The sequence below is a fragment of the Canis lupus genome, chromosome 2 (assembly GCF_011100685.1).
Source record: "Canis lupus familiaris isolate Mischka breed German Shepherd chromosome 2, alternate assembly UU_Cfam_GSD_1.0, whole genome shotgun sequence".
NCBI lineage: Eukaryota > Metazoa > Chordata > Mammalia > Carnivora > Canidae > Canis > Canis lupus.
Genome location: NC_049223.1, coordinates 5,381,163 through 5,407,737, shown reverse-complemented (window position 1 = coordinate 5,407,737; position 26,575 = coordinate 5,381,163). Strand labels below are relative to the sequence as shown.

Below are 26,575 nucleotides of genomic sequence, written 5' to 3'. Positions count from 1 at the left end.
TGATGACAGTGAGAAATGGCTGGTTCTAGATAGAATTTAACAATAGAGCTGATGGAATTTATATATGAATTGCACAAGGGAGATAAAAAAAGAGAAGAGCCAGGGATCACTTGAACAATCAGAAAAGGGAAGGAACCACCTATTGGGATGAGACTCATGAGGCAGGAGCAGGTTTGGGGCTTCGTATTCAGGAATGTGTTTTGGGATGTGTTAGGTCTGCCTATTAGACTTCCAAGTGAAGTGTTGAATAAACAGTTGGATGCTTAAGCATGGAGATCAGCAGAGTGGTCAGTGAGTGAGTGGTAATGAAATCAGGAAGTGAATGTAGGCAAAGAAGGAAAAAAATGCAAGGATTGAAGCGCGGGAGATCCCAAACATAACAGAAAGATGAGGAGGAACCAGAAAAAGATTCTCAGATGGAGATGCCAACGAGGCAAGGAAGAGAATCAAGAGCAGTGTACAGGACACCAAAACAAGTGATTTAAGAAGGAATTTGTCAGTACTGCCAGTATGCTAAGTAAAATGAGATCTTAGACTTGCCCATTGGATTTAGCAGTGTCACGCCATTAATGTTCGTAACAAGAGCTGTTTCCGTGGGGTGAGAGATGGCAGCCTGATTGAAATGAGTTTCCTTCATAGATGGAAAGAAATTAAGTATAGATAATTCTTATGAGGATTTTTTGCTATAAAGTAAGGAAATAGAGCAGTAGATGGAAGAAACTGGAAGTCAAGGCAGGATGTTGTGTTTGTTTCTTTCGAGAGAAGTACTATAAAAGTTGAGGGAAAATGAGTGATGTTAGGAGTGAGAGAGGACCAGTGGTGTCCTTGAATAAGTGAGAGAAAACAGAATCCAGGGAACCAAAGGAAGGGCTGGACGAAGATAGAGTTGGGGACAGTTTATCAATAGTAACTTAATTCTAAAACAACGGGGATGTGGAGCAAAAGGAACCCTTGTGCATTGTTGGTGGGAATGCAAACCAGTGCAGCCATTGTGGAAGATAGTATGGAGGTTCCCCACAGAGGGAAAAATAGAACTACCATAGGGGCACCTAGGTGGCCAGGGGTTGAGAATCTGCCTTTGGCTCAGGTCGTGATTTTGGGTCCTGGAATTGAGTCCCACATCAGGCTCCCCACAGGGGGCCTGCTTCTCTCTCTGCTTAATCTCTGCCTCTCTCTCTGTGTCTTAAATAAATAAATAAATAAATAAATAAATAAATAAATAAATAAATAAAATCTCTTAAAAAAATAGAAATACCATATGATCCAGTAATCACACTACTGGGTATTTACCCAAAGAATACAAAAATGCTAATTCAAAGGGATACGTGCACCCCTGTGTTTTTTAAAAATATTTTATTTATTTATTCATGAGAGACACAGAGAGAGAGAGGCAGAGACATAGAGGAAGAAGCAGGCTCCCTTCAGGGAGCCGGATGTGGGACTCGATCCGTGAACTCCAGTATCAGGCCCTGAGCCAAAAGCAGAGCTTAACTGCTGAGCCATCCAGGCATCCTGCACCCATGTGTTTATTGCAGAATTACTTACAGTAGTCAAACTGTGGAAGTAGCCCTAGAGCCCACAGATAGATGAAGGGATAAAGAAGATGTGCTATTATTTAGCCATAAGAAGAATGAAATCTTGCCATTTGCAACAACCTAGATGGAGCTAGAGAGTATAATGCTAAAGCGAAGTAAGCCTGTCAGAGAAAGATAAATACCTTATGATTTCACTCAGAAAGATAAATAACATATGATTTCACTCATATGTGGAATTTAAGAAACAAAACAAAGGAATAAAAGAGACAAACCAAAAAAAAAAAAAAAAAAAAAAAAAACAGACACTTAAGTATAGAGAACAAACTGGTGGTTGCCAGAGGGGAGGTGGGTGGGAGGATGGGTGAAATAGGTGAAGGAGATTAAAGGACATTTATCATGATGAGCACCGAGTAATGTATTTTTGAATCACTGTATTGTACATCTGAAATGAATATAACACTATGTTAACTACACTGGAATTAAAATTCCTTAAAAACTAGTGACTAATTCATAAGCAATAAAAAACCATTAAAGTTTGCTGAGTAAGTGGTATGGTTCTTATTATTCCTTACAGTCTACTTATTCCTTTTACTAATAGACAAATTGAAATGTTTAAATGTACAGTTGCTCCTTGAGCAACACAGGTTTGAGCTGCCTCAAACCTTGCATACAGATTTTTTTAAATAAATACAGTATTAACACTGTAAGTGTATTTTTTCTTCCTTATGGTTTTCTTCTTTTTTTTTTGTTTAAATTCAATTAGCCAACATATATGCTTACTTTCCAATGCAGTGTTCGATAATTTATCAGTTGCATATAACACCCAGTGCTCATCATATCATGTGCCCTCCTTAATGCTCATCACCCAATATTCTTAATAGTATTTTCTTTTACTAACTTACTTTATTGTAAGAATACAGAATTTTATATATATATATATATATATATATATATATATATAACATAGGAAATATGTGTTAATCAATTGTTTATGTTATTGGTAAGGCTTCTGATCAATAGTAGATTATTAGAAGTCAAGTTTTAAAGAGCCAAAGTTGTACTTGGATTTTTGACTCCATTGGGGGTTGGCACCTCTAACCCCATTTTGTTTAAAAAGTTTATTGTATCTCCAAAAATAAGCACTGAAGATACAGTTTTGTTCAAAATACCAAGGAGATGATAATTTCATGTCCAGAAAAGTTGAAACAAACCCTGATGTTTATCACAGCAACTTCTCCAGCCTTCATGTCAAATCAAGATCTTCTGGCTGTTATCAGAAGTTGCTGAAATGTTTTACTTTGAAAATAAACTTCCTACTGCCTGAAGCCAATTTCCCACATACATTTAACCATTTGGAAATCCACAGTGGTGTTTATTTTGTATTCCTCTTAAATTTTTTTGGATAATAATTTTTTATCTTACCATTCCTTGGCCACCAATGGCCTGACACTATCTCAGACAAAATCGGAAATCTAATGAATTCAGATCTCTCTGACTCACCACTTTCAAACAGATTGAATCACACATAGGAATTTAGAGGAAGCTTTTTAAGGCAAATTATATATAGGAGAGTTCTTGATAGAAATAATGAACTCTTCTCATCATCCGTGAAGTAAGTTTGACATGTCGCAATTTTCCAATAGAGAAGAGAAAACAGATCAAATATATTAGACGATGTTCTGGTAAATGATTAGCACTGAATTGAAGAAATCAACTTCACAGAAGTTTTGTAAGTCTCATATGTATCTAAAACTTACCTCTACGGTGATCAGTAATAAGTTCTCAAGACAGAAAGTGTTTCTCTCTCTGTACTGCTCCACAGACATGAGCGTCTTCACACCAAGAAGAGTAACTTCAGTAGATCACTAATGTCCAGTCTGAAGGATGTAGATGATTTAGCAACCCTAGACGTTTTGGATGAGGTAAGAGACTCAGTTTAATTAAACTTAAACATTCTAGATTTTGTTTTATTTACAGAGGTGGTATGTGCAGGAGGTTTTTTGAATAATAGCATCTGTAAGCTTTCCTTGTCTCTTAGCTTCCCGATTATCTCTCCTATCTTACTTTGACTACATGTAACTCAAATTCCCAGATCTCTACAGCCTGATGTCCATTTTTTCCTTTTTTTAAATTTTTTCTTTTGATAGTCAAATTACAAGGATGTGGGATCGCATTAGCATGTGTTGCCTATAAATTACAGACTCTCCTTCCCCTGAATTCGTTTTGGGAGTCTCAGAGGGATGATTTACTGAGGTCAGAAAATTGTCTGCCTCCTACAACCTCCACACAGCATCCTCCCTCTATTTCTTCTGCTCCATGCTCAGTGGCTGTATCCAGAGGCCTCTAGGAAACCCTGAGAGCCTCTCTTATCTGGTCATTATTCCCCTCATGAGATCCCAGAGTTCCTGTTCTCACAGGGCTTTGAATTCTGCTTGAAACTCCTTATCCTAGTGACTTCAGAACTATTTCAAGTATCTCTTGTGAAGGTACAAATCCAAGCTGGTAAATTATAGTTATGGCTTCCCTTCCCCCTCATCTCCCTTTATTCTGGTAATCAGATCATTAGAGAAATAAATAGCTCCTTTTCAGTCAAAGATTAGGATCTCTATCCTGCATGATCAACTGGTTTTTTCAAATACATCTAATGCATGCCTGAGATATGCTTAGAAATTCAACAAATCAGGAGACATTTTCTGAACAGAAGTAGTCATTTGGTAAATTAAGGGTTGCTTAAACAACTCAAGTACTTCCTCAAAATAATCTTTCTTGAGAATATCAAACATTTTGTAATCAAGTAGTATTTGCCAGTCGGAGATTACCAACACCTTTATGAATCTTTTCATACCGAATTCTCCAGTGATGGAAATTTCTAGGCTCGTGGATTATTAAGAAGGCTTTGTTCATCATATTGCTGACCTATATATTAAACATTGGGCTTGCTTGTTTCTGTTGTCTGTGCTTTTGTTTTTGTCTCATTTTTGAGCTATGGTCTTCTATTCTCCTCTTGTGTCATACTGTAAGTGATGATTTCTGACACAATTAAAATTGATTTCATGTACTCATGATTTATCAACTGTGAAAGTTACTTTTCTGAACTTTTTACTGTACCTCATAAAGCCAAATGTCTCAGCAAAGGGCTAGGACATTCTATACAGCCATTAAATAACCTTCATTTGCAATAAAGTCATGTTCACTGTATTTTCCCCTTCCTTTTCTATTAATTTTTCCTTTTTATTTCATCTCCTGCATTCACTTATTTTCTGGAAGGCTCCCTACATATAATATCTATGTAATATCTCATATAGCCTTTGGAAAACACACAGAACAATGCCATCCCTCTGTGGCTCTCAAGACCAAAGAAAATGCCTCTCAAGTGGAAGAATAACACTGACCAGAACACTGCAGAATGCTGATCTAGTGTTATACTACTTACTGTCAGCATGGCTATTCCTTTCTGATCTTTGACCCCAATTCCAGATGTTTTATTTATTATTGTTTACATTTTAACTTATAACTGACCATAATGATTTTTTTAATTTATTTTTTTTATTGTAGAATACAGTCTCAGAGCAACTTGAGAAATGTTATTCCAGAGATCAGATTTATATCTATGTGGGAGATATACTCATTGCTCTTAACCCTTTCCAGAGTCTGGGTCTTTATTCCACAGAGGTATGTGGTGTGGCTTGCATTCTTTTACTTTGTGCTAATAGTTATACTATTAAGATACTCAAGTTAATTTAGATGATGCCAAAGATAGTTTTATTCAGTGCCTTGAAGAAACAGTGAAATCAATAGTTAGAACATAGAGATAGAAATAGAAGGTGAATCAAGCTGGATGTGATTCGTGGTTTTTTTCCGAAAGTATATGGCAGAATGGTAATTACTTCCAGTCATTAGTAACTGGTCTATACTATGTATCATATTAATAAAGAGATACCTGCAAAAGTGCATGGGTATTGTTTACCTCTGAACCCTGTATGGGAGAGTCAAAATATAATTATATTGTCTCACATGTAATATATACATAGTGGCTGTAAAACTTGTCATTATGAATTTAAGAATTCCTTTTGACATAGTGGTTGGTTTTTAGTATCAGACGATGTGTGTTTTATGAATACAAATATATAATTATCCATTATTCAAACCCTAATGGTTTAAATGTAGAACAGTATTCTGGAATTGAACTAAGCTGTCTTTCATTTTTAATTGGACCTATTCTCTTTTAGCTATTTGTATATTCTAGAAAATCATTTAATACTATGAATAATAGGTTTTTTATATGTGAGAAATAAATAATTCTGTCATACTCTACCACCTTAAATTTTACAAGAACAATGGTAAGTTTATGAACCTTGAGCTAAGTTCCAGAAATCTGGGCTTTCTTCAGATTCTTCTATCAGTTAACTTGGTGATTTGGACAAATCAAAGACTGTATGTCAAATGACATGAAAGGAGAAAAGTGGCAATCATATGTCAGACATTATCATATCATATCCAGACATCATCATATCCAGGGAATAGTCAACAAAATGATACCTGATTCTTATTTATAGTCTATTTTTATTTAAAGAAATAATAATATTTTGAAACATCAAGTTCTGCTTTGGAAGTGATATGCACTTCCCAGAGTCTTCTTTTAAATACTGCTACCAGAGTGATACTATATTCTATTATGTCACATCATATTTCTGGGTTCTTTTATGTCAGGCTTTTATTTTATATAATGTGTATGATTTGTGCGTATATGTGTGTGCAGTATGTGTGTGTAACGTGTGTAATGTTTTGGTGATATGAAAACGTATTTTGATTTATGTTTTGCTTTAAAAATTGGGTGTTCTGCCTGTAAATAATCTAGGATTTAAACAAAAACAAAAAGGAAAGTCTCACAAAATGTGTTCATTTTGATCTTTAGCATTCCAGATTATATATTGGAGCGAAGAGAACCGCCAATCCTCCTCACATTTTTGCAATGGCTGATTTAGGATACCAGTCAATGGTAGCATATAATTCAGATCAGGTAAGGAGAGTCTCACTTCCTTAGAAATTTCTCGTTTTAGCTTCTTGTGTGTGAGCCAGATGTTGTGAAGTGGAAGTCTTCTCATGGTTTCCTTTTCTCACTGTGCAGTGCATTGTTATTTCTGGAGAAAGTGGTGCAGGAAAGACAGAAAGTGCTCATCTTTTGGTTCAGCAGCTGACAGTGCTTGGAAAGGTACCATGTTTTCTCTCTATCCTAACAAATACTTATTATATTTCAGAACCTAATAGGGCTGATTCAGTTAATGTTCACTAATTCCCACATTTAATAATGTAGGGAAATGATAAAACACACATGCTATTCTCTGTGAATTTAAAATACAACAAACAGTAGAAAAAGCATATACTCTGTTTTGAGGATATTCTAACTTTTGTCACTCTTACTAGGAAAGACTTTATAAATGTGATTTTCTCCCTTTAGCCCCAGCACATTTACTGAATACTTTCTTTACTTTTCTCTTTTTGTTGCTTTCAGGTTAAAGGGAGGTTAATATACAAAAATCAATTGTATTTATATATTTTATATACATTATAAATGTATATATATCACATATAGTACAAAAGTTAATTTGCATTATATATATATAAACCAGCAATGGTCAATTAGAAATTTAAATTTAAAAGTCTTATTTATAATAGAACCAAAAAATTAGCTATTTAAGTCTTATAAAACTTGTATGAAATTTGCTGAAAAGTAGAGAAAATTGATAGAAGATATCATAGAATACTTAAATAAATGGAGAGATATACCATGTTCATGGATTAAAAGATTCAATATTATTATGCCAGTTCTTCACAAATTGATCTGTAGATTCAGTGCTATTACAGTAAAAATCTCAGCAGGATATTTTTTTGCAGAAATTGACAAGCTGAATCAAAAATTTATATGGAAAGGCAAGGGAACTGTAATAATCAAACAATTATGTTTGAATCCTCCAAACAAGGTTGGAGGATTAAAACTACCTGATTTTTTAGACTTACTAGAGAGCTACAGCATTTATATTCCACATTAAAAATATAATCCACAAAGGAAAAAATTAGAATCACCAAAATTAAGAATTTCTGTTTCCTAATGACATTGCTGAGAAGATGAAACCACATGCTACATACTCAAAGAAACTATTTACAAGTCACATATCTAATAAAAGACTTGGATCCTTAATGCATATATTGTAAAAAGAAACTCTTAAAACTCAGTAAGAGACCAAGTAATAAAAAATGATCAAAAGAGTATATTAACTATACTTAAATAAAAATTTATTTTAAAAATGAACAGATTTGAAAAGTACTTCACCAAAGATAATCTGTAGATGGCAAATAAATAAAAAAATGGTCAACATCAGTTGTCATTAGGGTAATGCAAATTAAAACACAATGAGACATCATTATACATCTATTAAAATGGTTAATTTTTTAAAAATTAACAATACTAATTGCCGAGAAGGATTTAGGATAGCTGGAACTCTCATATATTGCTGGTGATATGCAAAATACTGTGATCACTTTGGAAAAGTTTGGAAGTTTTTTATAAAGTTAAACTACACTTACCACACAGCCCAGCAATCCTACTGCTAGGCATTTATCCAAATAAAATGAAAACTCATGTTTACGCAAAAAAAAAAAAAACAAACAAAAAAAAAAACAAACCCACAAATAAATATGTATAGTGGCTTTATTTGTAATCTCCAGGAAGTGGAAACAACGAAACTGGAGATTGGATAAACAAACTGGTACATCTATACAGTGTAATACTGCTAAGTAACAAAAAGGAACAAACACTGATACAAGAATAAAATCTATAATCTTATTTGCATTGTACATTTCTGTCAAAGAAGTTAGATTCATAAGATTGCATACTATCTGATTCAATTTATATGTCATTTCTCCAATTTAAAATTATAGAGACAGAAACAGACCAGTGTTTATCAGAGGCTGGGGAGGAAGGGATGGGCTGATTACAAAGGTAATGATATAGTTTTGGGAAGGGATGGAACTGCCCTATGTTTGGGTTGCAGAGGGGGGTTATATGATTTTATATGTTTTTAAAAACTTTTAGGGGGCCTAGGTGGCTCATTCAGTTAAGCATCTGACTTGGGCTTAGGTCATGATCCCAGGGTCTTGGGATCAAGCCCCAAGTTGCGGGGAGTCTGATTCTCCTTCTCCCTCTCCTTGTGCTCTTGCTTGCTCTCTCTCTCTTTCTCTCAAACAAATAAATAAAATCCTTAAAAAAATATCTATTGTAAAAACCTTTTAGATCTGTACTCTATAAAAGATGAATCTCACTGTATGTTAAATATACTATAATTTTTGAAAAAAGGAAGTTGACGATAGAGATTTGGCTTGATTCTCCAGGTAGGGTCCTTGAAATAAGTCAAGAATTAATTATATGTTCTTATTAGGATGACTTAAAAAAGAAAAAACAGAAAACCATTCTGTACAACTTATCCCTGTGAATATTTTTATTATGATCCACATAGTTGTGTAGTATTACGTTAAACTTTTTGCCATCACTGTGATCATAGGAATCTTGTGTTATAAAGTACTGCAAGTGCAAGGATAGATCTAATCTCTCTATAAAAGGATAAGGCCTCTTCTTCCTATCAGAACAACTGCTTAATTGAGTCTAATTCATTTTTGGAATAATGAGCTGAAATATTTCTGTGTTTATATTAAAAACCAATTAACTAGTTTGAATATTTTCAATCATATGTGTGGGTATGGAATAGAAACATAACTTTGCTCAGTGGGCTAATTTGCCCTCCTTAACTAACTAGACCTGTGACATTCCCCCTTCCCCTGCCTTGGGACTAGAAGAAGAGCCAGAAGAGACCAGGAAGCTAGTGTTCAGGACTGTCTGTCGTCTCAGTCCTTCCTCATCTCACTGCCCATCAATTTCCCCTCTCCTTACTTCTAAGATAAGCATCACAGTGAAAAAAAGATGTAATTTTGGAGGGAGTATGGTGGTGAGGCACAGCATACTGCCCTACCATAATTAATGGTTAAATTTTTTGAAATTAATTTTCTCAGGGGCCATCCATGAGGGCCTTTGCTATTCTTTCTTGGTTTGTGGTTTGATAGAGGGTCTCATCAATGATGGATTAACTTGTGTGAATTTTGTTTTGTAGATGCCAGCAAACTTGCTTATCTAATCACTTTACCTTATCCTAGATGTAAAAATGGGACTCAATATTAATCTAAAAATCTAAATAGTAATCTGAAAATGGGACTTAATATTAATTGGGGATATAGATAGATAGAGCTCCCAGAATCCTAACCTTATTAGATCTTAGATCTTATCATGTTTTTACGTATCTTTTTGATAAAGATTTACCAGATACAAAAAATGGGATGTTTGGTGGATTGAATGCTTTCTCACCTTTCTATGAATGCAAGGCCACCCCTAAACATTTTAGAAGAGTCAAGTATGCCCCAATGCTCATTACTCTCTTCTTTTAATGCTCATTGCCTCTTTTAGGAAGATCCTAAAAGGTTTGATATGCACTCAAACCCTCACTGTGAATGCCTCCTCCAGCTCATCTATGTACTAATGTGGGCTATGTTCCAGAAATACCAGCTGTTCCTCTCTTTTATATAATTTGCTTACCTTTCACATAGCTGATCTCAACAAGGTTTTACATGACTCATAATCTACTCAATCTACTTTCTACTAAGATGTGAATGACTGATATCCCCTTAACCATCTTAGAGTGGGGAATTCTTCTAAAAGAGGTTGATTTTTTTAACCAAATAAATTTCTACTTGGTGGAATTTCCAATAAAGTAGTAAGTAAGTAAATAATAATAATTACAATGCTTGTTCAAGGGAAGGAATATATGAGATGGGGTAGGAGAAAATGGGGACAGCCAAGCCAAGCAGGCCCTCTGACCTTGATTGGGGTTCACTCCTTCCATCCACACTTGAGCTGTTCTTAGTTTTCATAGTAACTCCATTTCCCCTGCTTCTGAATTCACAAATTATTCCCTTATTTTGATGTTAGCAGCTTCCATGGAACCAACAGAAATGTTTATGACTTTGGGGAACATTTAGATGGGGGCCCAGGGTGGGAGAGGAGGAAAATAATAAAATGAGAGGTTTACCCCACTATGCCCACTATGTATAGACTGCTTATAAATTGTGTTTATAAATCAGGCACTGAACAGAACTATATTTCAATAGAAGTATAGAAAATCTCTGCCCTTTGAAGAAAGCAAATGGGAACACACATATGGAAAGGGAAAAATAGGCCAGGTATTGTAACGTCTGGTGGTATGCCAAGAATGTACTTCTCAATACCTTTATGTCTATGTAGAGTGCTTATCAAAGAAGAGACATTTTATTATATACAAAATTAATTTTTTACATTTGAAAAAATCTTGACGTTTTCTCTAGGCTAATAACAGAACCCTGCAAGAGAAGATTTTACAAGTGAACAATTTGGTGGAAGCCTTTGGCAATGCCTCCACTGTTATAAATGACAATTCCAGCCGATTTGGAAAATACTTAGAAATGAAATTTACCTCTTCTGGAGCTGTAGTGGGAGCACAGATTTCTGAATATCTTCTGGAGAAATCACGAGTTATCCACCAAGCTCTGTAAGTACATTTCAAATATTTTTTTTCTGGGAAACTAGCAAAGATAATGCTTTTTGTTTTTAAAATAGTAAAATGTCTTACATATTTAAAAAACTCAGCAAAATGGTATTGATCATCCTCTGTGTGCAAGGTACTTACTACTAGAGTCAAAGAGGTCCCTCAGCACTGTCTTATCCTCACAGGTTACATCTAGTAGACGAGTTAATAAATCACCTGAAATATATGATATCAGATATAAAACCTATGCCTATTATAGATACTAACAGGATAAATTGGAGTGATTTCTGAAATAAGAGGGAATTTATTTCTCTACACAAAACTAATGTGAAACTTAATTAGAAACAGGAGTCTTTTTTTTTCTTTTAAAAGACTATATATAGTCTTTTAAAAGATATATATTTATATATATCTTTATATTAACTCTATCCTTCCTACAGTTGTACACAAGGGACCAGATCACCAAATAAAAGATTCAGGTATGGGCTTAATTGTATTGCCTTTTTAATTTCCAGCTGATCAAAGCCACCAATATGATATTTTGATGTTAGGTTGAATGAGTTCCTTTTGGCAGCTTGTGCCTGAATGACAAAAATTCTCTCCTGTCCTAATGATTCCAAAATATCTTTGTTATTCTTATATGGAAAGTATAATCAAAACATTAGATTTGTACCCGGGTGTATGTATTATTTTTAAAAACTGTAGCAAGTTCTGGGGGGCACCTGGGAGCTCAGTCAGTTAAGCATCTGCCTTCAGCTCAGGTCATGATCTCAGAGTCCTGGGATTGAGCCCTATATCAGGCTCTCTGCTCAGTGGGGAGTCTGCTTCTCCCTCTGTCCTTTGCCCCTCCCCCAAAGCTTGTGCTCTCTCTTTGCTGTCTCTTTCTCAGATAAATAAGTAAAATCTTTTTTAAAAAATGTAGAAGTTAGGGGCACCTGGGTGGCTCAGTCGGTTGAGCATCCAGTTCTTGATTTGGGCTCAGGTCATGATCCCAGGATTGGAGAAGCAAGCCCGGTGTTAGGCTCAATGCTTAGCAGAGTGTCTGCTTGCCCTTTACCTTCCCCATGCATGTGTTCTCTCTCTCCCTCTCTCTCTCTCTCTCTCAAATAATAAATAAATCTTTTTAAAAAAAGTATGGCAAGTTAGAGTCTTTCACTTGTCTTATGTAGATTTTACACCAAGCGTATCTCCATTACCATAGTAATATGCCATTTGTTAAATTCATGAGAACACAAATTTTGTTATGTATTAGTACATTATTATTTAACATAAATACCTTCAAATTTACTACTCTTCAATTTATGAATAAATTGTGAATATAAATTGCCTGGAGTCCACCTCCTGAATTCAGCTTTCAATGTGGAAAATTATCCTTTGGTCCTCAGTTCAAAATACATAAGGAATGATTACAAGATGAATACTTTGAATTGCAGCTTCACCACATACTAGTTCACTTTGGGTAAGATATTTAGACCCTAAAAACCCTTCTCAGATCTTGGTTCTGCAATTTACTGTGTATGTGATTTGAAATACTTAACCTCTCTGTACCTCAGTTTTTCATCTTTAAAATGAAAATAACAGTAGTACCTACCTATCAATTAAGATAATGCCTATTAAGGATTTAGCATGATAAACACCATAGTAAGAACTTCATAAGTTTAAGGCATTATTAGCAGTAATAGTGTGGATAGTTGTGTGAAGCTTAGAAATAACACCTAGTGCAGTACATGGGACATTGAAGATGTTCAGTAAATGGCAGCCACTATTATTGATGTGCTGGGTCCCCAGAACTCAGTGGACATGCATGTGCCTCTGCCACCCATGCCTAGAGGAACCTTGGAGTCTTATACACAGATATGGAGACTTCACTGGTTCTCAAAACAATCTGTCCTGTTCTCATAACCATGTAAGACTCTCCTTCAAGCCTTTGGGGAAGAACTACCTAAGGGACTGAATTACTGAGATTTAGGTGGGACCGCCATGATACACAATATCAAGGGGCACCACTCACAGTGAGTTGTATGGAGCTGTGTGCCAAAGCACCATTCCCAAATTCCTTGTGTACAGTGACCTTTGGAGCTACACAATGAGGCCCTGGGTTTGTAACCAGAGAAATAATCTTGTTCATACCTATTGATATATTTTGTAGGATATATTCTAGGAGATTGCATAATTCGGATTATATTTTAGACATACCATGAATTAATTAAACTTTTCTCCAACCTCCCTAAAGAACTGTTCTAGTTTTACAGAGTTGTTTATTAAGTACCCCAATAAAGCACTTTAAGTTCCAAATTTACAATTAGGTTGAAATCCAACTCAGTTTGTAATTTGAGCACAGCTGCCTTATAATTTTTCTATTTTTTTACCCCTATTTTTTAACTTAATTTCAATTGCATTTTTAAATTCTAGAGAAACGTTGTGTGATCTTTGAAAATGAAGTATCAAACAGATAATTGAGGAGTTCTTTGCATCACAGAGCATAAGGCATAGAGTGGAGAATGGATCTGAGGTGGCAGAAAAGAACCAGAGCATTTTTGCCTTTTAAATGAACCTACCCCCCCTTTTTTTTAAGGGAATAAGTTCTTTTCTCTTTTTGCCTCTGCTATATCATCCCATCCTAATCGCTGATCACATTTATTTTTATGTATATTTTATTTATATATGTTCATATATATGTTTATATATTAAAGTGCTTATAAATATATATGTATGTTATATTTGTTTATATATATTTTTGTTTCTAATGGTGGCAGTATCATGTCAGTTGTGGCTAGAATTCTCATCTAAATGTAGATGATTTTATTTATTTTTATTTTTATGTTTTTTAGATTTTATTTATTTTATACACACAGAGAGAGAGAGCACAAGCAGGGGGAGCAGCAGGCAGAGGCAGAGGGAGAAGCAGGCTCCCTGCAGGGAGCCCAATGCTGCACTTGATCCCAGGACCCTGGGATCATGACCTGAGCCCAAGGCAGACACTTAACTGACTGAGGCACCCAGGCATCCTTAAATACAGATGATATTAAAGAAGAAATTCATAGAAGAGGTATTTAATTTTAAGAAGAAAGTGAGCATATTGAAGTCAATGTTCAATAATAATCACAAATATAAATTATAGCTGTTTCACTGCACATTTCCCCCATTTCTAGAGTTTCCTGCAGCAAGTATTGATGGTGTTTCTCTCAGATGCCCAGCACTTTACCGGATGCTGTAGGAGGCATCTACAAAAGTGGTAGATGTGGAGTAGTCTCTCTGTGGAGGAAGGAAAATATTATTTCTGGAGCACTTACTGTGTGTTGGGCACTATGCTAATAAACTCTCTATATGCATTATCTATTTTAATTTTTATAGTGATAGGACAGGATATTATTGTCTATTTTGTACATGAGGAGACTAGAACTGAGGATTGTAATGAGTCGCCTAATGCCAAAAAGCTAATAAATGACTGAGTTGGGTTTTGAACCCATGTCTCTATCTGACTCCAAAGTCCACCATTCATTCATCCATTCATCCATTCATTCATCCATTCATTCATCCATCCATCCATTTATCCATCCTTTTGGCAAATATTTGCTGAGTGCCAACTATGTGCCAGGAACTGTAATAGGCACAGGAAATATAATGCTGAATGAGATAGGATTCCTCCAGTAAAGCAGCTCAGTCTTCTGGATAATGTATGCTTTGAAGCAAAGCTTGCTGATTACTTGATGGTTTCTAGTCTCTGTGTAAAGTAGACATTGAGTTCATTGTGAGCAGGTAGGGGGCAAGGGAGAAGAATTGAGGAGACCATGTGTCTTGGAGGAAGGAATCTTGGTGGAGGAAGCTGGAATTAAAAACGAAAAGTGAAAAGCACTGTTTCCTGAATATCCTATGAGGCCTTATGAAGACAAAGCTGCATTATTGGCTTTCCAAGCCTTCTTGCTCGCCACTTTGTCAGTGATTCAAAGGTTTTGTGAGACCTTTGTGGTTTTTTTTCTTTTTTTTTAAAAGATTTTATTTATTCATTCATGAGAGACACACACACAGAGAGACAGAGACACAGGCAGAGGGAGAAGCAGGCTCCCCGATCTCAGCACCCTGGGATCACGACTTGAGCTGAAGGCGGATGCTAAACCACTGAGCCACCCAGGTGCCCCCCTTCTGAGAACTTTGCCACAGTTTTGAGAGTGTTAGAGGTCTTGGCTGCATAGGTGATCTCAGGGGCCAGAGCAGGTGAACACACATGAGATAGCCCTGAGGACCTTCCTGCAAATGGCTGAGTGGAACTCTAAGGAAGATTCCCAATTAGGGGTGCGGTCAGAGTCAGAGAAATATTTGGTAACTTGCTAAGACCCTACATTTCCCCATAGCCATTCTGACCTGGGAACCACTGGTCATATGAACATGTATGGGATGCTATGGTCCTCTGTCTCAAATGCAGTTTTGATGTAGTTAGGGTAAGATATGGGTAATTATCGGCAGTATCTTCTTTTCCTGTTTCTTTAATTCTCTGATTGTTTATCCAACTGAAGGTCAGTGTGTTTCCTATAGCATCTCCAGGCCCTGTCAAATTATAATTCTCAGTAAATGTAAACTGATAATTAAAGAGAAAACCACCAATTTTGTGTGTCTACATTTATGACTCACATCTCTAATTATACACTGCATCATTTAAGCATTAAAGGTGTGACACATAGGGCAATCAAAGTGATTTCATTAGAACAAAGCAAACTAAAGTATGTGCTGTGCCAGTCTTAGAGAACTTTTATTTTGTGGTGATAAAAGACAAGAAGTAAACTTTTAGCTTTGTTCTGACCTTCTCATGTACAGTGTTGGTGTTCATTGAAATATCACTGCTCACTGTACAAGAAATGACTGGGGACCTCCATTCTGAAGGACATGCTGGTCCTCACTTCAACATCTGAGTCTATGGACCACCCTTTGCTTGAAAAGGTCACCTGTCTTTGGCTGCCTGACTAGATTCTCCTGATTCTAGTCCTACTTCTTTCCTACTTCTCTGATTTTTTTCTCTCTGACGTCGATTTGTCTCTGAATCTATCCAAGTACCTAGCTATCCTGCTGCCATATAAAATTTGACTGAATATGCATTGTCCTAAACGTCTTTATTTTCCTGTGATCATTTTTGGGGGTAAGGAAACCATCCTCCTCCATTTATATGAAGCCTCTGACCCTTCCTTCACTCCACATGTCTAAATACTTGTGAATCAATTTTTACACTGGTTTTCACAACTCTGCTTTCCCTTCCTCTGCAGCTATTTTATCTCAAGCCCTGTTCCCTTGGGCTCAAACTTTTGAAAGATTTGTATTTTCTGGGCATTTGAACTGTCTTCCATTTGAACACCCCTTCCAGGGGTGATATTATGCCCTCCCACACTCAGGGAACAGTCTCAACCCAGAATGCATACTAATCAAAAGCAGTATTACTTTTTTCTTTCAAAATGTTTTCCTTCTTTCGGAAATACTAACAAGGAAGAGTAGGAATCCACATTAATCACTTCATCAAGTTGCACACCTCTGTATTTTTATTTGTTTAAGACCAAATAAAGCATCTTAAATAGTGATTGATGAAGCACAAATATCAAATGTTTAGCCATGTTATTTTAAACCAGCATGAATTGTGTGTTGGAGCCCAAAATGAGCTTCTGTAAAAATTATTCTTATAATAGTTTTTGGCAGAACCTTGAAATAAAGCTAGAGATTATAAGATAAAGCCACAGATACCCTGTAAGTCCAAATATTTTTTACTGCATCATTGGAGAAGTAAATGCATGTGGATATGTTCATCTTTGTTTCTTAGGAAAACTGTGTACCAAAAGAATAAATAAAATTTGGAAAGAGAACAAAGGTAAAATTTCTATCTCTACTGAAATTATATTGCATACAGGAAGAGAAGCCCTAGGAAAATTTTAAGACTTTATTTTTTACAGCAGTTTTAGGTTCACAGCAAAAGAGAGACACACACAGAGAGAGACTGAGGAAGTCAGTGGGATTTTGAGTGGGATTGAGGAAGGTACAGATACATTCCTACCCCATACATGCCTAACCTCCCCTAGTATCAACATCCCACACTAGAGTGCTACATTTGAAACTACACTGACACATTGTAATGACCCAAACGGTGGAGTTTACAATAAGAGTCACTCCTGGTGGTGTACTTTCTTTGACTTTGGACAAATGCATGGCAAGTATCTACTATAGGAGTATTGTATATGAGTACTTTTACTGCCTAAAAAGTATTTTCTGCTCTGCATAGTCATCCTTACTTCCCCCAACTTCTGGCAACCACTGATCATCTATCTTACTGTCTCCGTAGCTTTGCTTTTTGCAGATTGACTTCTTTCACCTAGTAGCATATGCTTAAAATTTCTCCATGTCTTTTCATGTCCTGATAGGTCATTACTTTTTAGCGCCGAATTAATATTCCATTGTCTGGATGTACCACAGTTTATTTATTCATTTACCTGCTAAGAACTTCTCGATTGCTTCAAGTTTTGGCAATTAGGAATAAAACTTCTACAAACATCCTGCACAGGTTTTTGTGTGAACCTGTTTTCAACTCCTTTGGGGTAAATACCAAAGACCTTGATGGTTGAATCATATGGTAAGAGTATGTATAATTTTCTAAGAAGTTGCTAAACTGTCTGCTAAAGTAGCTATACCAATTTGCATTCCTATCAGCAGTGAATGAGAGTTCTTTTGGTTCTACATCCTAGCAAGCATTTGGTTTTATCCGTGTTTTGGATTTTAGCCATTCTAATAGATATAGAGTGATATTTCCTTGTGATTTTAATTTTTTTTTAATTTTAAAAAAGGTTTTATTTATTTATTCATGAGGGACACACAGAAAGAGAGGCAGAGACATAGGCAGAGGGAGAGGCAGGTTCCATCTAGGGAGCCTGATACGGGACTTGATCCCAGGACTCTGGGATCATGCCCTGAGCCAAAGGCAGATGCTCAAGCACTGAGCCACCAAGGCGTCCCTTCCTTGTGATTTTAATTTGCATTTCCCTAATGAATATGATGTGGAGCATCTTTTCATATACTCATTTGCCATCTGTATATCTTCTTCGGTGAGGTCCACTTTTTAATTAGGTTGTTTTCTTGTTGAGTTTTTAAAGTTCTTTATATATTTTGAATAACAGTCCTTTATCAGATGTATCTTTTATAAATGTTTTCTCCCAGTCTGGGTTATCTTCCCATTCTCTTGAAAATATGTTTTATAGAGAAGTTTTTAATTTGAATGAAGTCCAGTTTATCTTTCACAGGTCATGGCTTTGGTTTTGCATCTAAAAAGTCATCACCATATCCACCATCAGCTAGTTTTTCTTAGTTGATCTTCTAAGAGTTTTATAGGTCTATGAATTTTTTTTTGTGAAAGGTGTGTGTTTAGATTCCTTTTTTTTTTTTTTTTGACATGTGGATGCCATTTGTCTGCTTCATTGTATTGCTCTTGGCCCTCTTTGATATATTTTATTTTCTTTTTTTTTATCAGTACTATACTATCTTGATTACCATAGTTTTATGTAAAATCTTGAAATCAGGCAGTGTCAGTCCTTTAAACTTTTTGTTTTCCTTCAATATTATGTTGGCTATTCTGGGTCTTTTGCTTCTCCATATAAACTTTAGAATCTGAATGTCAGTATCCACAAAATAACTTGCTAGGATTTTGAGTGGGATTGACTTGTATATGTTAACCTGTATCCTGCAGACTTGCTATAATTGCTTATTAGTTCAAAGAGGTTTTTGGGGGCAGCCTGGGTGGCTCAGCGGTTTAGCGCCACCTTCAGCCCAGGGCATGATCATGGAGACCCGGGATCGAGTTCCGCATCAAGCTCCTTGTATGGAGCCTGCTTCTCCCTCTGCCTGTCTCTTTGCCTCTCTCTCTCTCTCTCTCTCTGTGTGTGTGTGTGTCTATGAATAAATAAACAAAATCTTAAGAAAAGGAGGTTTTTGGTCAGTTTTTTAGTTTTTTCTATATAGATGATAATGTCATATGTAAAGAAAGACAGTTTTATTTCTCCACTCTCAAACTATATGCATGAGTTAGGACTTCCAGTACATTGTTGAAAACAAGTGGTAAGAAGGGACATCCTTGCCTTGTTCTTGATCTTAGTGTGAAAACATTGTTTCTCACCATTAAGTAGTTTTTATAGACATTCTTTACCAAATTGAGGAAGTTCCATGTATCACTATTTTACTGAGAGTTTTTGTCATGAATGGTTGTTGGATTTCGTCAAATGCTTTTTCTGCTTCTAGTGGTACGATCATGTGTTTTTTTCTTTTCTAGCTTATTGGTATGGTGGATTACATGGATTGATTTTTGAATGTTGAAACAGCCATATATACCTGGGGTAGATCCCATTTGGTCGTGGTATTTCATTCTGTTTATTCATTGCTGGATTCAATTTGCTAAAGTATTGTTGAGGATTTTTTCATCTAGGTTCATGGGACCTATTGGTCCATAGTTTTCTTATGATATCTTTATTTGATTTGGTATTAGGATAATGCTGGCCACATCGAACAAGTTAAATATTCATTTTGCATCTACTGAAAGAGACTGTAGAGAATTGGTATAAATTCTACATGGAATGTTTGGCATGGGACGCCTGGGTGGCTCAGTGCTTGAGTGCTTGAGTGTCACCCTTCAGCTCAGGTCATGATCTTGGAGTCCTGGGACCGAGTCCCATATCGGGCTCACTGCATGGAGCCTGCTTCTCCCTCTGCCTGTGTCTCTGCCTCTCTCTCTGTGTGTGTCTTTCATGAATAAATAGAATTAAAAAAAATATTTGGCATAATTCAACAGTGAACCCATGTGGGACTGGAGCTTTCTATTTTGGAAGATTATTAATTATTGATTCAATTTCTTTAATAGATTTTGAGCCTCTTCTATTTCTTCTTGTATGAGTTTTGGCAAATTGGATCTTTCAGAGAATTGGTCCATTTCATCTGGAATGGAGTTGCTTGTAGTATTCTTTTATTATCCTTTTAATTTCCATGGGCCTGTAATGATATCTCTTCTGTTATTTCTTATATTAGCAATTTTTGTCCTCTTTTTTTTCCGTAGCCTACCTAGAAGCTTATTGATCTTTTTTTTTTTTTTTTTTTTTTTAATGCTTTTGGTTTTGTTGATTTTTCTCTACTGATTTCTGGCTTCTAATTTCATTGATTTCTGCTCTATTTCATATTATTTCTTTTCTTCTCCTTGCTTTGGATTTAATTTGCTCATTTTCTAGTTTTCTAAAAAAACTTGGATTGGTTTTAGAGCTTCGTTTTAATATAGTCATTCAAGGCTATAAATTTCCCTCTAAACACTACTTTCACTATATCCCACAAATTTTGGTAAGTTATGATTTCATTCTCATCTAGTTTAAAATATTTTAAAATTTCTTTTAATATTTATCTTTTGACCCATGTGTTACTTAGAACTGCATTGTTTAAACTTCACATATTTTGAAATTTTCTAGTTATCTTTCTGTTACTGATTTCTAATTTTATTCCATTAGTGTTTAAGAGCAGAAATTATATGTCAGTTATTTTTAATTTGTTAAGGTGTGTTTTGTGGCCTAAGATGTGGTCTCTCCTGGTGGATGTTCCATATGATCTTAAGAAGAATGTGAATTCTGCTATTTTGGGAGGATTTAGTCTAGAGGGTGTCAGTTATATCCAATTTATTGATATTGTTATGTTCAACTGTGTCCTTACTGATTTTCTACCTGCTGGATCTGTCCATTTCTGAGAGACATGTGTTGAAGTTCCCAGCTATAATAGCAGATTCTTTTAGTTCTCTTTGCAGTTCTATCAGTTTTTGCCTCACATAGTTTCATGCTCCTACTGTTATGCCCATAAAAATTAAGGATTATCATGTCTCTTGGAGAATTGAACCCTTTATCATTATGTAAATACATTTCTTAATCCCTGATAACTTCCTTGAAGTCTGCTCTATATGAAATTAATATAGTTGTTCCTGCTTTTTTTCTTTTTTTTTATGATTTTACTTATTTATTCATGAGAGACACAGAGAGAGAGGCAGAGACATAGGCAGGAGAAGCTGGCTCCCCCTCGGGGAGCCTGATGCAAGACTCAATCCCGGGACCTTGGGATTACCACCTGAGCCAAAGACAGACACTCAACCACTGAGCCACCCAGGTGCCCCTTCTGCTTTCTTTTGGTTAGTGTTAGCATGGCATATTTTTCTTTATCCATTTATTTTTTAAAATTTATTCATGAAAGACACACAGAGAGAGAGAGAGGCAGAGACACAGGCAGAGGGAGAAGCAGGCTCCATGCAGGAGCCCGATGTGGGACTCGATCCCTGGTCTCCAGGATCACGCCCTCGGCCAAAGGCAGACGCTAAACCGCTGAGCCACCCAGGGATCCCTTATCCATTTATTTTTAATCAATATGTGTCTCTATATTTAAAGTGAGTTTCTTGCAGACAACATAAGTAGAGATCTTGTTTTTTAAATCTTTCTGACAATTTTTGTCTTTTAATTGGTGTAATTAGACCACTGATATTCAAAGTGATTACTGATACATTTGGATTAATATCTGTATTTGTTACTGTTTTCTAATTGTTGCCCATGTTCTTTCTTCCTATTTTGGTCTCCCCCTCTTTTTGTGGTTTTAATTGAGCTTTCTCTATAATTCCACTTTCCCTCCTTTCTTAGCATATTTCAGTGATACTTCTTTTTTCACTTTCTTAATGGTTGCCTTAGAGTTTTCAATGCATGTTTACTACTAATCTACCTTCAAATAACACTATAGTCAGCACTTTATTTTTTTTTTTAATTTTTTTTTTTATTTATGATAGTCACACAGAGAGAGAGAGAGAGAGGCATAGACATAGGCAGAGGGAGAAGCAGGCTCCATGCACTGGGAGCCCGACGTGGGATTCGATCCCAGGTCTCCAGGATCGCGCCCTGGGCCAAAGGCAGGCGCTAAACCGCTGCGCCACCCAGGGATCCCTAGTCAGCACTTTATAATAACAAAATAACCCTAATTTCACTCTCCAGTCCCTTGTATCATTGCTATTGTTGATTTGATCACATATAAGCATACACAGCATATATAAACATGTATATTTATTACATGTATTCATAAGCATACATTGTTGCTATTACCCCCTTATTTGATTTATTGCAGAATCTGGGGAATGTTGTTTATACATGGGCTACAGAGAAAGATTTCTCATGCAAGAGAGAAAACTGAGCCCCTGAAAGGCAGTTAACAAGGTGGTTAAAGATTCAGGCTTCAGAGTTACACAGCCCTGGTTTAAAACCAGTTTAGCCATCAACTGTGACCCGAGGGGAGAATGGTACCACCTCTAAGCCTTGGAATCCTATGAGTAACTAGAGTGTCAGTGGCAGGTAAATGAGATAATATAGCACTTCTGACCATCTGGTGTATCATCATAAAAATGTTTCTTTTTCTCTCTGCTCCCACTGGCATGTAAAACCCAAGAGTTTAGAGTTGTTGACTGTTTTACTCTTGCTACATTTCCAGTATCTAGAACAATGCCTGGTCATCACTCACAAATGTGCATTGAATGATTCATATAAAGTGCTGAGCAGTGTCTGGAATTTAATGACAGTGGTTGTTGAAAATAATAACAACAATAAAAAGCCAAAGTCCAGTACTCTGGGAGCCCCACGGTAGCACTCATAGTTGTTGTTCTGATAATTATATTGCCAGGTAATTTTAACAATTAGTAAATATCCTTACTAATCATCTTATGAAAATATCTTATTTTTTCAGCGGAGAAAAAAATTTTCATATTTTTTACTACATCTATGCTGGATTAGCTGAAAAGAAGAAACTAGCCCATTACAGATTGCCTGAAAATAAGCCTCCCAGGTAACCTGGCAGATGGTACTTTTATAAGTAATATTTTCACTTTCCATTGAACTTTAGATTTTGACCCATCTTTTCCTATTTTTTTCAGATACCTACAAAATGACCACCTCAGAACAGTACAGGACATGATGAATAATAGTTTTTATAAATCCCAATATGAATTAATTGAGCAATGTTTCAAAGTCATAGGTTTTACAATGGAGGTAAGTATGAAAGACATTTGAACCTCTTTAGGAAGTATCTTTTTGTCATTACTAATGGTAAGAATTGGCATTTATTGAGTGATTAATCCATGCCCGGTGTCGTGCCAAGTGTTTTATGTGAATTATCCTTTTAATTACTGAAACAACCTTATGAAGTAACAAGAATATTTACTATTTACTAGAATGTTACAATATTTATACAAAAAGAAACAGTGGTCTTGACATATAATTGAATTTGGTTTTGTTCTTATCCTTTCACTTATATTTGCATCTCCCACATATATTTAACATTTTACATAAATGCATAAATGGGAGCATATGACATTGTTTCTTAGTGCAGTCTTTTTTTAGTGCAGTTTTTTAATACAGCTTTATTAAGATGTCATTTACATACCATACAAGTCAGCCATGTTAAGTGTACATTTTATTTATTTTTTTTTAATTTTTATTTATTTATGATAGTCACAGAGAGAGAGAGAGAGAGAGGCAGAGACACAGGCAGAGGGAGAAGCAGGCTCCATGCACCAGGAGCCCGATGTGGGATTCGATCCCGGATCTCCAGGATCGCGCCCTGGGCCAAAGGCAGGCGCCAAACCGCTGCGCCACCCAGGGATCCCTAAGTGTACATTTTAATGACTTTTAGTTTATTCCCAGAGTTGTGCATCCATCACCATAATCATTTTTAGAATATCTTCATGCTCTAAGGTGTCACCCTCAAAAGAAACATGCTAGCAATTAGTAGGAGTTCCTCTTCATTCCTACCCAATCTCTGCTTTCTATCACCATAGGTCTTTTTATTCTGGACAGTTCCATGAACAGAGTGATGCAATGTGTCATCCTTTGTGGCTGGCTTCTCTCCTTCCACATACTAATGTTTTCATATTGTAGCATCTATCAGTACTTTAGTACTTTTCATTGTTGAATAGTATTTCATTTTGTGGATATACCTCATGTTATTTATCCATTCATCAGTTGGTAGACATTTGGGTTGTTTCCATTTGGCGGCTATTATGAATAATGCTGCTATGAATATTCATGTATAATTTTTTTGCGTGGACATGAGTGTTCATTTCTCCTTGATATATAACTAGGAGCAGAACTACTGGATCATTGGGTAACACTGTTTAACCTTTTGAGGAACTCCTAGACTGTTTTCCAAAGTACCTGCACTGTTTTACACTCATTTAACCAGCAGTGTATGTAGGTTCCAATTTCTCCATATCTTCCCCAACCCTTAATCCCTTAATGTCATCTGTCTTTTTTATGAGAGCCATCCTAGTGTGTAAATGTATCTCACTGTGGTTTTGATTTGTGTTTCCCTAATGGCTTATGACCTTAAACTTCTTTATATATACTTAATGGTCATCTATATATCTTTTTTGAAGAAATATCTATTTACATCCTTTACCTTTTTTAAAAAATGGGGGTTGTGTTTCATTATTGAGTTGAAAGAATTATTTATGTTGTAAATACAAATCCCTTACCAGATACATTATTTGCAAAAATCTTCTCCCATTTATTCTTTTTCCTTTCTTGAGTGTCCTTTGAATTGTACACATTTTTAATTTTTATGATGTCTGATTTACCTCTTTTTTATTTTGTTGCTTGTGATTTTGGTGTCAGATAAGAAACTCTTGTCTAATCCAAAGTCACAGAGATTTATGCCTTAGTTTTCTTCAAAGAGTTGTATAGTTTTCACTCTTACATATAGATCGCTGTTCCTCTTTGAGTTAATTTTTACCTCTGAGGTAGCTTCTTTTGCTCATAGAAAACACAACCACAACCACTTGTTACAGACTCTTCCATCCCCATTGATTGGTTTTGGCCTCCTTGTTGAAAATTGGTTGACCATAAATGTATAAATGTAGAGATTTATTTCTGAACTCTCAATTCTATTATAATGACTTCTCTGTGTTTATGCTAGTACCATGTTGTCTTGATTACTGTGGCTTTGTAATATGTTTTGAAATTGGTCAGTATGATTCCTCCAACTTTGTTCTTCTTTTGCAAAATTGTTTTGGGTCTCTGGAATTTCTATGCGAATTTGAGGATAAGCTTCTCACTTTCCAGTGCAGGCTTTTGAAACTTTCCCATTTCACTCCTTCCATCGATATCTGCTCTCTTTCTCTTTCCCCAGCAAGTGGATGTTAACAACTCAGTATATATACTCCATTATTTCCTATTTGTCTCCCTGCTCATAAAACGCTCTCTGTAGACACAGCATACACATGTGTACACATACACGTACATGTACACAACTCTGAGAGGGATGGTCATTGTTTTATTAATATGGCATTATATTAATATGCCATATTTATTAATATGGCATTATATGCTTTATAATATGGCATTATTTATTAATATGGCATTATATTACACACACTTTTCTATGCCTGGTTTCTCTCACTCGGCGATACCCTGCAGAAATCCCTTCAAGTCATCTAGTCATCTAGCACTAAATCATTTCTCTTAAAGGCAACATAGTATCCCATGGTATGTACCACCATAATTTATTCTGCTATTCAGATTGAGGAGGCATACAATTCTTAATGTTTCCAGATCTTTGTCATTCTGAGCAAAGCCAAAATATGCCTTTATTTCCTGGTGCTTTTATTTCTATGGAAATATCCCTAGTGGTGAGATTGCTGGGTCAAAGGGTGTGTGTATTTTAAATTTGAATATGAATTGCAACACTGCCTTCTAACAACTATGAAACACTTCATATTTCCACCCAGCAATGTGTAAGTACCCACCCCATCACCCTCTCTGCCATGTGTTGTAGTTTTTAAAATATTTGTTAATCTATGGGTATAAGTACCTCATTTTGAGTTTTCATATCCCTGATTAATAGTGAATCTGAATATCTTTCCATTTGTTTGCTGGCTACTTAAGTTTGTTTTTTTTTTTATGAATAGCATATTTATGTATGTTGCCCTTTTTATTGAGCCATTTCTGTTTTATGTCAATCTGTAAGTTCTCATTGAACATTATAGACATATTTTTTATCATTTGTATTATAAATAGATTTTTAGTTGTATGGCTTGTCCATGACATACTTACTTTTTTTTTAAAGATATGTATTTATTTATTTATATGGGGGAGTGTGTGCACCCAAGCGGGGAGGGGGGCAAAGGGAGAGGGAGAAAGAGAATCACAAGCAGACTCTGCACTGCTCAACACAGGGCTCGATCTCACAACCCTGATCAGGATCATGTCCTGAGCTGAAACCAAGAGTCAGATCTTAACTGACTGAGCCACCTGGGCACCCCTGTGACATACTTACTTTTTATCATATCTTTTATCATATAAAAATGGCGTTTTAATTTTCGTATATTCAGACAAGTTTAATAATATC

At 35.8% G+C, this 26,575-nt stretch overlaps 1 protein-coding gene across 4 annotated transcripts in view; it reads left to right on the top strand.

Annotated features, from left to right (window-relative positions):
* MYO3A (myosin IIIA) overlaps nucleotides 1–26,575 on the top strand; it is a 246,154-nt gene that overhangs the window by 105,140 nt on the left and 114,439 nt on the right. For all 4 annotated transcript variants that reach the window (XM_038529759.1, XM_038529758.1, XM_038529760.1 and 1 more), the window contains 7 exons: nucleotides 3,358–3,457; nucleotides 5,091–5,207; nucleotides 6,451–6,555; nucleotides 6,664–6,747; nucleotides 10,962–11,164; nucleotides 22,919–23,017; nucleotides 23,106–23,220. In XM_038529759.1, coding sequence (XP_038385687.1) covers nucleotides 3,358–3,457; nucleotides 5,091–5,207; nucleotides 6,451–6,555; nucleotides 6,664–6,747; nucleotides 10,962–11,164; nucleotides 22,919–23,017; nucleotides 23,106–23,220 — 823 coding nt within the window. The remainder of the gene's footprint in view (nucleotides 1–3,357; nucleotides 3,458–5,090; nucleotides 5,208–6,450; nucleotides 6,556–6,663; nucleotides 6,748–10,961; nucleotides 11,165–22,918; nucleotides 23,018–23,105; nucleotides 23,221–26,575) is intronic.